The sequence below is a fragment of the Mytilinidion resinicola genome (genome assembly GCF_010093595.1).
Source record: "Mytilinidion resinicola strain CBS 304.34 unplaced genomic scaffold BDZ99scaffold_2, whole genome shotgun sequence".
NCBI lineage: Eukaryota > Fungi > Ascomycota > Dothideomycetes > Mytilinidiales > Mytilinidiaceae > Mytilinidion > Mytilinidion resinicola.
In genome coordinates this window covers 2,455,144-2,467,532 of record NW_022985438.1, presented here as the reverse complement: position 1 = coordinate 2,467,532, position 12,389 = coordinate 2,455,144, and the positions used below count along the sequence as shown (strand labels likewise).

At 53.2% G+C, this 12,389-nt stretch overlaps 7 protein-coding genes across 7 annotated transcripts; 3 read left to right on the top strand and 4 right to left on the bottom strand.

The window, feature by feature from the left end:
* Positions 1-42: 42 nt before the first annotated feature.
* Positions 43-650, bottom strand: BDZ99DRAFT_494303 (uncharacterized protein). Its single transcript, XM_033723300.1, has 3 exons — positions 610-650; positions 462-560; positions 43-403 (listed from the first exon to the last, which is right to left on the bottom strand). The coding sequence occupies exons 2-3, from the start codon at positions 532-534 to the stop codon at positions 162-164; spliced, it is 315 nt and encodes a 104-aa protein (XP_033583446.1). The 5' UTR covers positions 535-560; positions 610-650; the 3' UTR covers positions 43-161.
* Positions 651-1,592: 942 nt separating this feature from the next.
* Positions 1,593-3,663, bottom strand: BDZ99DRAFT_137039 (aldehyde dehydrogenase family protein). Its single transcript, XM_033712657.1, has 4 exons — positions 2,926-3,663; positions 2,481-2,874; positions 1,937-2,385; positions 1,593-1,819 (listed from the first exon to the last, which is right to left on the bottom strand). Exons 1-4 carry the CDS (start codon positions 3,399-3,401, stop codon positions 1,675-1,677), a joined length of 1,464 nt encoding a protein of 487 aa, XP_033583445.1. The 5' UTR covers positions 3,402-3,663; the 3' UTR covers positions 1,593-1,674.
* Positions 3,664-3,685: 22 nt separating this feature from the next.
* On the top strand, positions 3,686-5,288 carry BDZ99DRAFT_136906 (uncharacterized protein). The gene is made up of 6 exons (XM_033712656.1): positions 3,686-4,167; positions 4,222-4,341; positions 4,394-4,512; positions 4,567-4,651; positions 4,711-4,768; positions 4,815-5,288. The coding sequence occupies exons 1-6, from the start codon at positions 3,969-3,971 to the stop codon at positions 4,960-4,962; spliced, it is 729 nt and encodes a 242-aa protein (XP_033583444.1). The 5' UTR covers positions 3,686-3,968; the 3' UTR covers positions 4,963-5,288.
* BDZ99DRAFT_376189 (uncharacterized protein) lies at positions 5,018-5,841 on the bottom strand (the record flags this gene model as incomplete). Its single annotated transcript, XM_033715015.1, has 4 exons — positions 5,018-5,317; positions 5,363-5,442; positions 5,495-5,593; positions 5,646-5,841. 4 exons carry the CDS (start codon positions 5,839-5,841, stop codon positions 5,018-5,020), a joined length of 675 nt encoding a protein of 224 aa, XP_033583443.1.
* A 687-nt stretch (positions 5,842-6,528) lies between these two features.
* Positions 6,529-8,285, top strand: BDZ99DRAFT_136881 (uncharacterized protein). The gene is made up of 7 exons (XM_033712653.1): positions 6,529-6,938; positions 6,996-7,032; positions 7,095-7,186; positions 7,233-7,554; positions 7,610-7,676; positions 7,724-7,776; positions 7,827-8,285. Exons 1-7 carry the CDS (start codon positions 6,780-6,782, stop codon positions 8,075-8,077), a joined length of 981 nt encoding a protein of 326 aa, XP_033583442.1. The 5' UTR covers positions 6,529-6,779; the 3' UTR covers positions 8,078-8,285.
* Positions 8,286-8,492: 207 nt separating this feature from the next.
* On the bottom strand, positions 8,493-9,014 carry BDZ99DRAFT_566302 (uncharacterized protein; the record flags this gene model as incomplete). Its single annotated transcript, XM_033727569.1, has 1 exon — positions 8,493-9,014. The coding sequence occupies one exon, from the start codon at positions 9,012-9,014 to the stop codon at positions 8,493-8,495; it is 522 nt and encodes a 173-aa protein (XP_033583441.1).
* Positions 9,015-9,830: 816 nt separating this feature from the next.
* On the top strand, positions 9,831-11,262 carry BDZ99DRAFT_471705 (phosphoribosyl pyrophosphokinase; the record flags this gene model as incomplete). Its single annotated transcript, XM_033721735.1, has 3 exons — positions 9,831-10,775; positions 10,831-11,154; positions 11,206-11,262. 3 exons carry the CDS (start codon positions 9,831-9,833, stop codon positions 11,260-11,262), a joined length of 1,326 nt encoding a protein of 441 aa, XP_033583440.1.
* Positions 11,263-12,389: the final 1,127 nt, after the last annotated feature.

The following is a 12,389-nucleotide window of genomic DNA, read 5'->3' as shown; positions in this document are numbered from 1 at the left end:
TAAACTTCTATCGCTAAACCGACATAGCAGATAGTCATCCATACAGCAGAACGAATGCATTCAACCCTCCAGAATTTCTCTACCACCACCAAATACCAACAAGAGACTTGACCACCTGGTATGGTCTCCTGCACCTTCTCCTCCGATCAGCCATTGCTAATTCAATCTTTGCTGTCTATCCACACAGCGACTTTGTTTGCAGGGTTCCGTTCTTGCCAACTGTTGCCCACCTGCTCATCGGCGTCGAGTTCGGCGCGGGAGACTCTGTTGCCAATGTTTCGTTCGTGCCAACTATTGCCTACAACCTCATCGGGATCGGCTTTGGCGCGCGACACTCTGTTGGCAGGGTTCCTTTCGTGCCAGCTGTTTCCCACATTCTCGTCTGCGTCAACAGTCCCAGCGCCTTTCGATATGATTAGCCCAGAATTTCGAAACAACCTTCAATCAGTGCAAAGGTTTACCTTCTGGAATGGGAAATGCGAAGGCACCACTGATGAGAGCCATGAGTGGAGTGATGTACAAGCTGAGGCGCATAATGTTTCGGTTTGTCTCGTATGTCCCTCGCACCGACTGGCGAATGAAATCGATTTGACGGTTCAGTGAATGAAAGATACGTCTTCAGAACGATATGTCGAGTTCTTGTATTGACCCGAGCTCAAGAAGGTTGCTTGTCATCTACAGTACGGCGCTCCCGACATCTAAATACTCAGCGTCGAGCCACCCGCGCATAACAACGTTGTATCTAGATCTCGGGACCATTATTTCCGTTTCCCTTTGACCGCCAAAGAAGCCCGCTGATCGTCATCCATTGGCTTTCCTGTGCCACCCCACTTACGCGTTCTTCTTAGGAAAGGCGGTCGAAGCGATCAAAAACTTACCATGATGGCATGGAGGATCGCGCTGGAACTGCGCATGCCCAGTGGACATGTCGTACGGCAGGCTCTCGATTAATTTAACAGGCGCAGGGAGAGCGGATGGGCGGCATCTACCTGAATCCTACGTATGCCCTTGACCTGCGACCGCGATCCCATGGGAAACGGACATATCCAGAACTTAAGACATAGCCATTCGTTGGAGTGGGATGCTGCTCTGGCGTGTGACCCGCGCGCCAGTCCAGACGTGTATGGCACATACCGTTACTCGGCTAGCTTATTCCTCTAGATATTTGAAACCGACTTCGCCTAGGGGTCTACTCTCAGGGAGGACGGCGCCTGATCGGGAAAATGAGAGTCAGCAGAACGAGAGAAGATATTGGGCTGACCCACTTAAAAATGCGGCAGCGGGAGGGAAGGAAGGTTGGCCCGCTGCAGGACCGACCTGCATACCCAGTGTGACATCGAGTAATCCCTTGCTGCAACAACACACCCAGGTCGGCTTCCGAGGTTTAACAGCCTGGACACCAACGGAACACGGCACAGAACGAAACCCTAATACTAGGTATCGTATCGCAAGGCAATACTCCATTGCGCGGATGCGGGGTATGGCATCATCGTTGACTGATGGCAAATAATTTCTATTCCTAGCTTGGCCGTCTTCGTGCATGACTTATCTGCCATTTCCACCTAGGCACACTGCATACATCAGAGTTCCAAAAGCCATTTCCCTCACTGCTCGCTTGGTCCGTCGAAGCTATCGGCCAAGATCCATCGTTATAGCAGATGGAAGATTGGGAATCTAGTCGTCCCAAGTGACCGACTTCGTGACCAGGAATTCCTCCATACCGCTAGCCGCATTGAACCTTCCCCATCCGCTGCTCTTGATACCACCAAACGGAAGGGCAGGCTCGTCGTGGATAGTCATGCTATTTATATGCACCGCTCTATTTTTAAGACGGGCCAGTTAGTATGCTGATTGGATCAAAAATAATACGTCCGCGGAGAAATCTCAGGGTTTCCTGGCGAGGAAATCAAGACTACGATGAAGGAAGATCACTCACCCTGATTCCAGTCGCTTCGCAATGGCAAGACCTTTACGGAGATCTTTCGTGAACACGGCAGCCGACAGGCCGTACTCGGTGGTATTGGCGAGTCTCACTGCCTCGTCTTCGTCCTGAACCACCATGTAAGCTGCGACGGGGCCGAACGATTCCTGGGTCCAGATCTCCATGTCGTCCTTGATGCCACCTAGAATTGCGGGAATGAAGATGGTTCCGCTTTTATCGATCACTTCATCAGTATCCCCGCGGAACACCATCTCTGCTCCGGCCGCCAGGGCGCTGGATACAAGGGATTGGAGACGATCCTTGGAGGCCGAACTAACCACCCGTGGGAGTGGAGCAGGCTGTTTGCTCATCGCTGTCAGCGCGGCTTTTAAGCCTGCGAGGAAAGGTTGGGCAATCTCGGCGTGGAGGATGATACGGTCGGTTCCCATGCATATCTGCCCAGCCTAAGAGAGGTGAGCACAGAAGCCAGGGGGAAAAACGTAGCACTGCACATGCAGTCCCTGGAAATACGAGGGAGTTATGGGTAAAGGACACTTACATTGAGGAACGAGCCAGCGATGCACTCAGTCACTGCCTTGTTAAGATTGGCATCTGGGAGTATAATAGCACTGTTCTTCCCTCCCAGCTCCATAAGACATGGCTTCAGATTCTCGCCACACGCTCGGGCTACCTTCCTGCCGGTACTAGCGCTTCCAGTGAAGTTGATCTTCTTGACAGCGGGATGCGCAATCATAGCATTCACGATATTTGGGGCATCAAATGGCGGGCAGGTCAGAATGTTGAGCACGCCCGGAGGCAATCCTGCCTCAGAAAAGGCCTTGCCAATGGCCCAGTAGCAGCGAGGCGTAAGTTCCGACGCCTTTAAGATGGTCGTATTTCCCGTGGCGATAGCGGTGGCTGCGGCGCGGATTCCAAAGACGTAGGGGGCATTCCTGTTCAGTATCAGCATCCGGAGACTTTTCTCGTCTTAAGAGTTTGCGTACCAAGGAACAATCCCAAGTGTCACGCCATACGGCTCCTTGTACACGATGCAGCTGGTTCCCTCGTCTTGGCACACGGGTACCGTTCCGCAGATGCTCGATATGCGGCTCGCGATGTCTCGAAGCATACAGATGCTCAAGGGCGTCACGAAGAACTTCGCGACCCCTATGTCGGCGCCCATCTCTGTGGCCATGAAGCCGGCGTACTCGTCGATGTTGTGCTCCATGATGTCGGCTGCTCGGAGCAGGATCTTAACGCGCATGCTGGGCTTCGTCTTGCTCCAGCTAGGAAAGGCGCCTTGCGCGGCGTCTATGGCCTCGATCACATCCCCTTTGCTCGCCGTCGCTGCTCGCCAACAAGCGGTGCCCAAGCCAGGACTGATCACCTTGAAGCTCGAGGAACTCGTCTTCTGTTCACCGTTGATCCAGAGCGGGACAACGATTGCGTCGGTGCCGTTGGGCTCCTGGTAGACTGTCATGGTGGTTGCCTTGATGCCGGTCTTAAGTCTGCTTCTTCAGTGTTCTTGTTGCACGTCAACAACTAAATGTGGGTTCCAGTGTTGTGAGGAGTGCTCAACGCAACGCCGGTGCGCCTGCCTCTAAGGAAAGCTGGCACGGACAGTCACCGCCAGCGCGGAAGCCACGCCGCACCAGGTTAACTTGATCTTTTCGATTCTTCGAAATAGTGAATGTACCGACACCACCCTCCCAAAGCCGCAGCGCCTTCGAAGCACTATCGTCACCCTCCAATTGGGCAGGTTCGGGTGGCACAGCAAGGCCCCCCGAGTGCGGAAAGGCTCGGCAACGGTTCCATGCAATCCTACAAATTGATGTAATCCTGTGCCATCCTGCCCCCCTGAGTGCGGAAAGGCTCGGCAACGGTTCCATGCAACCCTATAAATTGAGTGACTTGCATGGTCGGCGGTGAGCAGTAGGATCCAAAGGGCTGGGCCGTGCCATATCTAGCCAGGCTAAGCTGTCAGCGGGGCCTACCCCAATGACCTCAAGATTCGACGAGGTTGGTCTCTGTCTTCAGTGTCTTTAGTATGGATAGGGAGGAATACCGAACACTCTCCAGTGTCGATTTTGACGATAGAAAGTTTGACCATTTAACGCCCCCTATCTTCCGGAGGTCTCCTAAACATATCTTTATCTTTGCTCTTTTGAGTCTTTCCAATCTTTTGTTCATCAGTCTTTGGTTGAACGCATCGCCGTCAGAATGCATCCGTCCACAACTCGTTTACTGTGAGTGCTTGTCCTCGACAAATCCGATTATCACCAAGTCTAATATCCGTCAAGCACCAGCGAAGAGCGTAATCCGTTACGAGAAGAAAAGACTTATCAGAAACATCGAGAACAATGTTTATACCGGTGCTCCACGACCAGAGCATGATCACGCTTGGCGTCGTTTGATCGAACGTAAACTTAACTCATCTACAAAATCCTGGAAGTGGACTGATGTGTAATGCAGCAATGACTATTCGAATCTCCCGGGACGAGCTTGCTAAAATCAATGAAACTTCCATCGCGCTCAGAGATGGCTCTGGTTATATCGCTGAGACGGCAGTATATCATGAACTTCACTGCATCGTTTGTCTCCTCAAGAGCTTGTGTACGAGTAGGTACTGGCTGACACATTCATAGAAACGTATTCGACGGCATCTCTACCTTGATCATTACTATCCAAACATGACGGAAGATGAACGACTCCGAGAAGGACCTCACATCGGTGCGTAGGGCGGATACTCAAGTCTCGGACCGTATATTTATGTCTCAACTTTCTTTCAGATCACTGCTTGGAATACTGGCGAGAGGCCGCAATGTGCAGGGGCGACACAACTCTAAGGTACATCGCCAGCCAATGGCTGTAGTCCTACGCTCATACATCCTAGTACTTTCCGATGGGCCGACAACAAACCCTTTTCAACCGTCTATAGTGACCACGAATGCGTCAACTGGGAACTTCTAGATACTTGGGCAAGGGGCAAAATGGTAGACATGTCGGACTGGTCCATTATCGTTCCCGCTAGCAGGAGATGATCATATGCAGTTACGCATTACTACTACTACCACCATCACTAGCATCTTTGTCTATTTAGAGAATTCCACTAGACGAATCGTTCCGCCACCGCTCCGCCCACCGCATAACCTCGCCGTAGTCTCGACACTGCCGCTCCGATCCCCACCCATTCACGGTGTGATGCTCCTGATTCACCGTCTCGAGGTTCGTATCCGCGGTGCACATGATCGATTGGCGGAGGTAGTCGAAGCAATGGCGGATATGCTCGATGTTGGTACGCGCGGCGATGCTGTCAAGGTATGTGTCGTTCGTGTGGGATCCGTTCAAGAGTTGCAGCCGATGGGTAGTGATGTAGTATGCGAGCCGGAGGCCGTGCTGGTACTGTTAGGGTAGATTATAGATGCGGGTAGAGAAACGTACTACGCAGTGCAGCTGGTGGAAGACGGCGATTCCTGAAACGACAGGAGATACAAAGGGGTGGTAGACGAATCCACGTCCGACTGTGGAGCTTTCCATTAATTTCTATCACTCAACACCGGCTAAGGATCTTACCTGGGGCTAAAGAATTCCACGCTGCTTCCGATTGCGGAGTAGGTTTTTGGGAGAATGTTTCATTGTAATGCCAGATTTGGTGGACGTTTCCCGGTGGTACTGATCAGGGTCAATTATTCTTATCTTGTCTCGCAGTGTTGGAATTTCGCACATAGCAATCCTTCGTCTGTGGCTTTGATCGAGCTTTTTCCAGCATAGAACCCCAATGCCGACGCGAAAGCCGCTGTGGCTATAAGAACTATGATAAGAGTCGCATTTCGAGGGTTCGACCTGGGTTCAGGATGGAGTTCGCGGTCAGACAAGGACTCGTAATTCGAGGAAATCGGTCCAGTAAATGGAATTCGCATCTTGCAACTCGAGGGTGGAGGACGAAGCATCACAGACCGGGTAACAGCCCGTTTACCAGTACACAGCAAACAACCTTTGGAAGCTCTCTCAACCAATAATCCAGTAGCAGCGGTGTTACTGGCTACGCGAGGGATCTCACGTTCATCATCGATTAGAGTACTCGACAGCCAACACCCTTGTAGTCGCCTACGGCCATGGACCAGGCACGTCGTCTCTTGCAGCGTCGTCGCACCGTAACCGTCGTCGTGCGACCCGTCCTTGCATGCCGGTACCCTTGGAATGCATAGATTAAACCAGATGACCAAACCTAAAGCGGACGTCCTATGTTGCACAACATCAACCCCGCTGCCTCCCTTTCCTGCACACCGCTGCCAGCATACATCTCCTGTCGCCCGTTGGCTACCGAATACCGCGGACATCGAGCCAGCAAGCATCTCCGTCGTATTCCTGAACCAGGCTCCTGAGTGGCCCCCATATAGCCGCCCTGTGCGGCTTCAATGCGCGCAGCCGATGCGGGCAGCTTGCAATGCAGCAGCACCATGCCAGCGCGATCGTAATACCATTGGTCGTCAGCTACCTCCGTCGCACATGTTACTAGAGGTGCCCTTTCCCAACGCCTGTCCCACTCTCCAAGAGACCTGTCTCTCCATCACCAGGTGCGCGCCAGTCACGAGGATGGTGGGCGCTCGTCTGTGCCACGCCAGACCGTGTGCCCTGTATCTCCCTTATCACTTTGTTCCTTTCGTCATATGAGGGAGCCTGCCGGCGCGCCCTGAGCTGGCGATCGACAAACGCGTTTGCGACCTGCCGATACTCCAGTGCCGTGTTGAGCCGTTTCCCCCTCCCATTCACTCTTTCCTCCAACACACAAAATTTCCCCAGCACACAAAATTTCCTCCAACACAAAAAAGCACCTGCTGCTGATTGCATTGTGCTGATGGGTTTCTCGACGCCGGCTCAGTCCCCTGGCCAGCAGTATGCGCTCGCGGCTGTGCTGTCACTGCTGCCGACACTCTTCACGGCGCTGCGATTCTATGCTCGGAGGCTGAAGAAGAACGCCCTGCTGTGGGACGATTGGCTGATCGTGGTGGCGCTGGTGAGTCGAGTCGAGTAAGACGCCTTGATGTAGATGGCTGCTTACGGGGGGTGTTAGTTCTTCACTTACCTTACAGGCGTGTTCATGGTTATAGGTAAGCATTCATTCCTTTTTGGCGTCTCGTACAATGGTTTCGACGGCGCTGACTTGTCTTAGGTACGGCTTTGGGGAATCAGGGCCAGCATATGAAGTTCGATGATCATGGTCGTCCTGTTTTCGATGATCCAAGGTATATCTGGTTCTTGAAGGTATGTGTTGTCGGTGTATGTATGATTTTATACTCATCCGCGCTAGATGCTCTGGGCAGGGCAGCTCAGTCAAATTTTTGCTATCGGCCCCACAAAGATCTCCGTCTTGCTATTCTACAACAGAATATTTCGAGGCCGCACCTTCAACATCATCAACTGGGCACTCATCGCCCTTGTTTCGATATGGATGATTGGTTACTTCTTTGCGAACCTGCTCGAGTGTGTCCCGATTTCGCATTCCTTTATCAATGCGCCGGGCATAAACCTCGACCGCAAACACTGTATCGATGCCGTCCCGATGTACTTGTCGCAAGTCTATTCGGATCTAGTCCTTGATGCTCTGATTCTGATAGTGCCTCTTCCTCTAAGTATGGCTCCGGTATCTCTCGTCTGGACGCTCTGAACTGACGTCGCATGTGATAGTATGGAAGCTGCATCTACCAGTGAAGCAGAAGATAGCAGTGTGCTGCATCTTCCTGCTAGGAATCATGTAAGCCGCCCCAAAGCTCCTTTTAACAGGACGCTGACGTATCGTAGGGCTGTAGCAGCAAGCTGCGCCAAGATGATCATCTTCAACTTCGTCGGCCACCGTAAGTCATCAAACTAAGCGCTTACTCTTAGGAACTTATTCACCGTACAGAACTCGAGCTCGAGCCCGACGTATCCTACTTCCTCACTCCTATAGTTTACTGGCCAATGATCCAAGCCGCACTTCAGATCATCGGCGCATGCTTACCAATGCTGCGCCCGCTCATCCCGAGCGTCCAAGGATCCGAGTCTGGCAGTAGTGGACGAAATCGGTCTGGATACATCATCAGCGATGATAGCAGTAGGAAGATTCCTTCGTCTCACGAAGGGATGTACTCATCGACGTCTTCGTATGGGATGTAAGAACAAGGTCTCGAAAACTGTATCAAGGTGCTCAAGCTAATGTTCGAGTCATAGGGATACTATAGTGCAAAGAACGAGTATAGAGCATCTACCATTGAAGACGTGGGAGGCTCTGAACACGGTGCCGTCGAAGGGAATCCTGGTGGAGAGGGCATTTGAAACGCGGTCTAATGGTGACGAGGAAAGTGTGCATCGGGCATGAGAATCAATGAGTGGTTAATGAGTTGGAATTTGCCTACGAAGTAATGCTGGGACCCTTGATTATGTACGATACGATTTCGTATGGTCTAAGACTGATCGTAGTTCTTAGGTGAGCAGAACGTGGATGCTGCATTATTTAACGAAGTCTAGCAGTGACATTGAGTCGCGAATAGTACGACTTGTATTCGTTGTGAGGTACATACACGCGTGGTAGCTATCCTTGATGAGGGTTTTCCCGGAATACTGCTAGGCTCTCCGTCCTCTTGACGAATTTGGGAAGGTTGGGCCTACCCTCTCTCCAATCGCGGTCAGGGAAGCGGAACTCGCAATAGCCTGGCAGGATGGCAGCACACATGTCTCCTAGCTGCCACTGCTCAACGCTGAGCGTCTCGTTCTCGAGGACGTCCATGGTGGCGGACACAGCAGCGCTCAACCGCTCCCGCTGGGCCTGCAACGCATCGAGACCCCTCGGATCCCGCTCAGCGGCATAGAGACGCCTGGCAGCAGAGACGAAGATTCCGTCATCGCTGCTCCCGGGCTCACGTGCGGCCAGCGGCGGGCGGAGAGGGTCTCGAGATACTCGGCGATGACACGGGAGTCGTAGAGGGCGGTGCCGTCCGCACGCACTAATGTCGGCACCTTGCACAGCGGATTCGGTGACCGCAGGCCGGTATCGGTCCAGGGATTGACGATGTGGCGACGAGAGGGCTACGAAGAGCTGCAAGCGGACGGCCATGCGGCGAGGCTGCAGATGGATATGGACGAGGCTGATGGATAATGAAAGGCGGGGCTGGCGGACGCGGGGCAGCTCTAATAGAAACGCATATCAATGCGACTCCCAATCGTTCTGGCGCCGCAGAAGGCCCCCCAGGGAGCCCCGTCTGGGAGCCCCGTCTAGGGAACGCCAGAATGCGGAGAGGTCTTAGCCGTCGCATGCACCTCGCTGCAGGTGCCTGTGTTGTGCGTCTTGTAACCTTGGAAATGGCTGCTCCAGCCGCGCGTATAAAAAATTTCACCGCCGTGCAGTCAACCGTAGGTGCCGATTAAAAGGCCGAGTTAAGGCACCGTATACACCATACTCAAACAAACACAACCGCCCAAATTTAAGATGAAGTCTCCGAGAAAAGTAGACAGAAGCAAAGCCTCTTGGCTTACCTCGCGTTATTGACTTTCAGAGTACAATTCAATGAAGATTTGGGTGGGCTGTATCCGTTTTGGCGTGGTGTGCATGGTGCCCTAAATCGGCCCTTTTAACTCGGCACCGAACAAGTATCCAAGCTCTCCCACTCTGGTCTCAACTCGCCTTTCACTTCACTCAACACCATGACCCGGACCTCCAGCCCAGTCTCCCCCTCAGACTGCCTGCCACAGTGCAGCCTGTCTACTGCTCTCCAGTAGCTGCCAATCCCCACCGGCGCCGCAACCCCCAGCCTCGCTTTGTCTCCCCACGACGAGAAGCAATCTCGACCCCCCAAGCACGCCATACATCTTCACTCGTGCTCTACTTCCTCCTCTCCACTCACCGCTCACCAGCCGTGGCACTCTCGTCACCATGGTTCGCAACATCGTCGTCATTGGGGGCAGCTCCCATCCCCACCTCACCGAAACCATCTGTGGCCACCTCGGCATCCCGCAGGCCAAAATCTTGCTCGCAAAGTTTGCCGTGGGCGAGACCCGCGTCGAGATCATGGACTCGGTGCGCGGAAAGGATGTCTTCATCATCCAGTCGGGCGGCGGCAAGGTCAACGACCACCTAATGGAGCTGCTCATCACCATCTCCGCCTGCCGGACTGCCTCTGCAAAGCGCATCACAGCTGTGCTGCCGCTCTTCCCGTACTCGAGGCAAAGCGACATACCCTACAATAAGACCGGCGCCCCACTCGTAAAGGCCTCAAATTCCAACGCGCGGGCCGGCAATTACACTTTTGATAGCCGCCCGCAGACCCCTTACCCGGGGCAGCAGGAAAGTGTTGGTCTCAACACGGGCACTGACGCCCTGCACAATAAACTCGGCCGTCTCAGGATGGAGGATCGCCCCCATCCCAACAGCCCAGTCAAGCCTGGCCGCAGTGACACGTTGGACTCGTCCAGGTCCGACAAATCGGACTACAATGAGAAGTCTGAGAAGGGGTCTAACCACGCCAATGGTGTCAACGGGACCAACTCCGTGACCAGGCAGGCCACCAAGCCCCCTCAATTCGAACCGCAGCCAGGATACAAGCAGTGGGTGGCACAGGCCGGTACGCTGGTCGCAGACCTGCTTACTTGCGCGGGTACGGACCATGTCATTACCATGGACTTGCACGACCCCCAGTATCAAGGCTTCTTCGACATCCCCGTCGACAATCTGTATGGCCGCCATATGCTCAGGAAGTATGTACAATACAGCATACCCAATTACCAGCAGGCTGTCATTGTGAGTCCGGACGCCGGAGGAGCGAAGAGAGCAACGGCGATTGCGGACGCTCTTGGAATGCCTTTTGCGCTGATTCACAAGGTTTGTAGCATCTCTTTTTCTCGTGCCCGACGGCTGCAGCTAACCCAACACCAAGGAGCGCCGCCCGACACAAATCAGCGAACGCCAAAATGCCACCATGATGCTAGTCGGCGACGTTGCAAACCGCACTGCTGTTCTTATCGACGATTTGGCCGACACGTCCAACACCATTACTCGAGCGGCGAAGCTCTTGAAAAAAGAGGGCGCGACCACTGTGTACGCCCTCGTCACTCACGGTATCCTCAGCGGCGATGCCATTGATCGGATCAACGCAAGCGCGCTGGACAAGGTCGTCGTGACCAACAGCGTGGACCAGGCGGAACACCAAAGGAGGTGTCCCAAGCTTGAGGTCCTGGAGGTTGGAAACGTTTTTGCTGAGGTTAGCATCATCCCTTGTTCTCAAACCCCCGTTTCCCCTAACTCCCCTTAGGCTATCCGCCGGGTGCACCACGGCGAGAGCATCAGCGTGTTGTTCGACTACAACTAGAGCATCCCCGGAAAATTCTGTGGTTCGGAATTAGAGAGTAATCATGGCTGTCGTTTCCTTGACTTTTGTACCAACTTACTCATCCCCAAGGCGTTCGGTTGGTGTGCACCGAGCACGAGAATCAGAAACTCAAAGGGTTCGGTAAGTTTCGCGACACGGGCACTGTGTAAGAAATATTACTCAGGCGGTTTTCAAAGGCTGGCTGCTCGGACGATTGATGCTCAGCTCGGTTGCGGGCGGAGCGTAGATTCATTCAGTCTCAGAAGCGCCTCCTACTTGTTGCATCGTCGCACCCGACCTGACACGATGTGATGCCAGGGTCTGCCTTTTTGGCAGCGTAAAGGGGCACATGTGTCCCGCCGTGCCGTGACTGTAAATGTTGCATGTTTTGCATGTAGATGCCCTTGGTGAGGGCTTGTAGATTGCTGTCTTGGATGTCCCATACACGGATTGGGAATCTTCACATCCATGGAAGACCCTGACTTTAGGATTCGGGGGTATCTCAAGCTCATGCATATTTTGTCAGTGTGCCCTTGACACCTCTTTGATACTTGTAGATTGCTTTCTTGGAGGCTAAAATACAAACCGAGAATCCTGGATATTCTATACACGACACGAGCTTAGAATCTTTGCATCCGTGAAGGATTTTAATTGCACGATTCGGGGTATATCAAAGCCGGATATACGTTGGAAAAGTGAATGAACACGCAATCTAACTCAAACGGTGGGCGGGTTTAGGCTTTGATACCCTTGTAGCCTTGATGTGCGTCTTTCACTACTATCTGGCACCTCTTTGCGTGGATTCACTGCCAGAGGACCGTTAAAATCGTCCACAAAGTCTACTCGGGCCCCGCCGGGTTGTTTCACAATGATCGAAGATCAGCCCGCACGTATATATAAAGGGCACGACTTTCGCCTAAGTTGCCAAACATGATGTCGCATTTTCCCACGAACTGCAACCACCACCTTCAACTGTTGAATATATTTGTCCCATTGAGGCTACGGCGGGTGGCGTGCGGACGCTCACTAGCCACGACAGCCACAGGAGCTCAGCCATCGGGCGACCAAAGCGCCTCACCGCCCAGGCATGCGAGGCTCAAGGTATTTTGTGCACAACTCCCCGGCGC

Coding starts and splice junctions, on each gene's coding strand:
- BDZ99DRAFT_494303 (XM_033723300.1), bottom strand. CDS start 534: ATGCGCCTCAGCTTGTACATCACTCCACTCATGGCTCTCATCAGTGGT. Junction 404..461: donor CGCATTTCCCATTCCAGAAG/GTAAACCTTTGC, acceptor TCATATCGAAAG/GCGCTGGGACTGTTGACGCA.
- BDZ99DRAFT_137039 (XM_033712657.1), bottom strand. CDS start 3,401: ATGACAGTCTACCAGGAGCCCAACGGCACCGACGCAATCGTTGTCCCG. Junction 2,875..2,925: donor ACACTTGGGATTGTTCCTTG/GTACGCAAACTC, acceptor GATACTGAACAG/GAATGCCCCCTACGTCTTTG. Junction 2,386..2,480: donor TCGCTGGCTCGTTCCTCAAT/GTAAGTGTCCTT, acceptor CACCTCTCTTAG/GCTGGGCAGATATGCATGGG.
- BDZ99DRAFT_136881 (XM_033712653.1), top strand. CDS start 6,780: ATGGGTTTCTCGACGCCGGCTCAGTCCCCTGGCCAGCAGTATGCGCTC. Junction 6,939..6,995: donor GGCTGATCGTGGTGGCGCTG/GTGAGTCGAGTC, acceptor GGGGGGTGTTAG/TTCTTCACTTACCTTACAGG. Junction 7,033..7,094: donor AGGCGTGTTCATGGTTATAG/GTAAGCATTCAT, acceptor GACTTGTCTTAG/GTACGGCTTTGGGGAATCAG.
- BDZ99DRAFT_136906 (XM_033712656.1), top strand. CDS start 3,969: ATGGATAGGGAGGAATACCGAACACTCTCCAGTGTCGATTTTGACGAT. Junction 4,342..4,393: donor TTGGCGTCGTTTGATCGAAC/GTAAACTTAACT, acceptor TGTGTAATGCAG/CAATGACTATTCGAATCTCC. Junction 4,513..4,566: donor ATCATGAACTTCACTGCATC/GTTTGTCTCCTC, acceptor ACACATTCATAG/AAACGTATTCGACGGCATCT.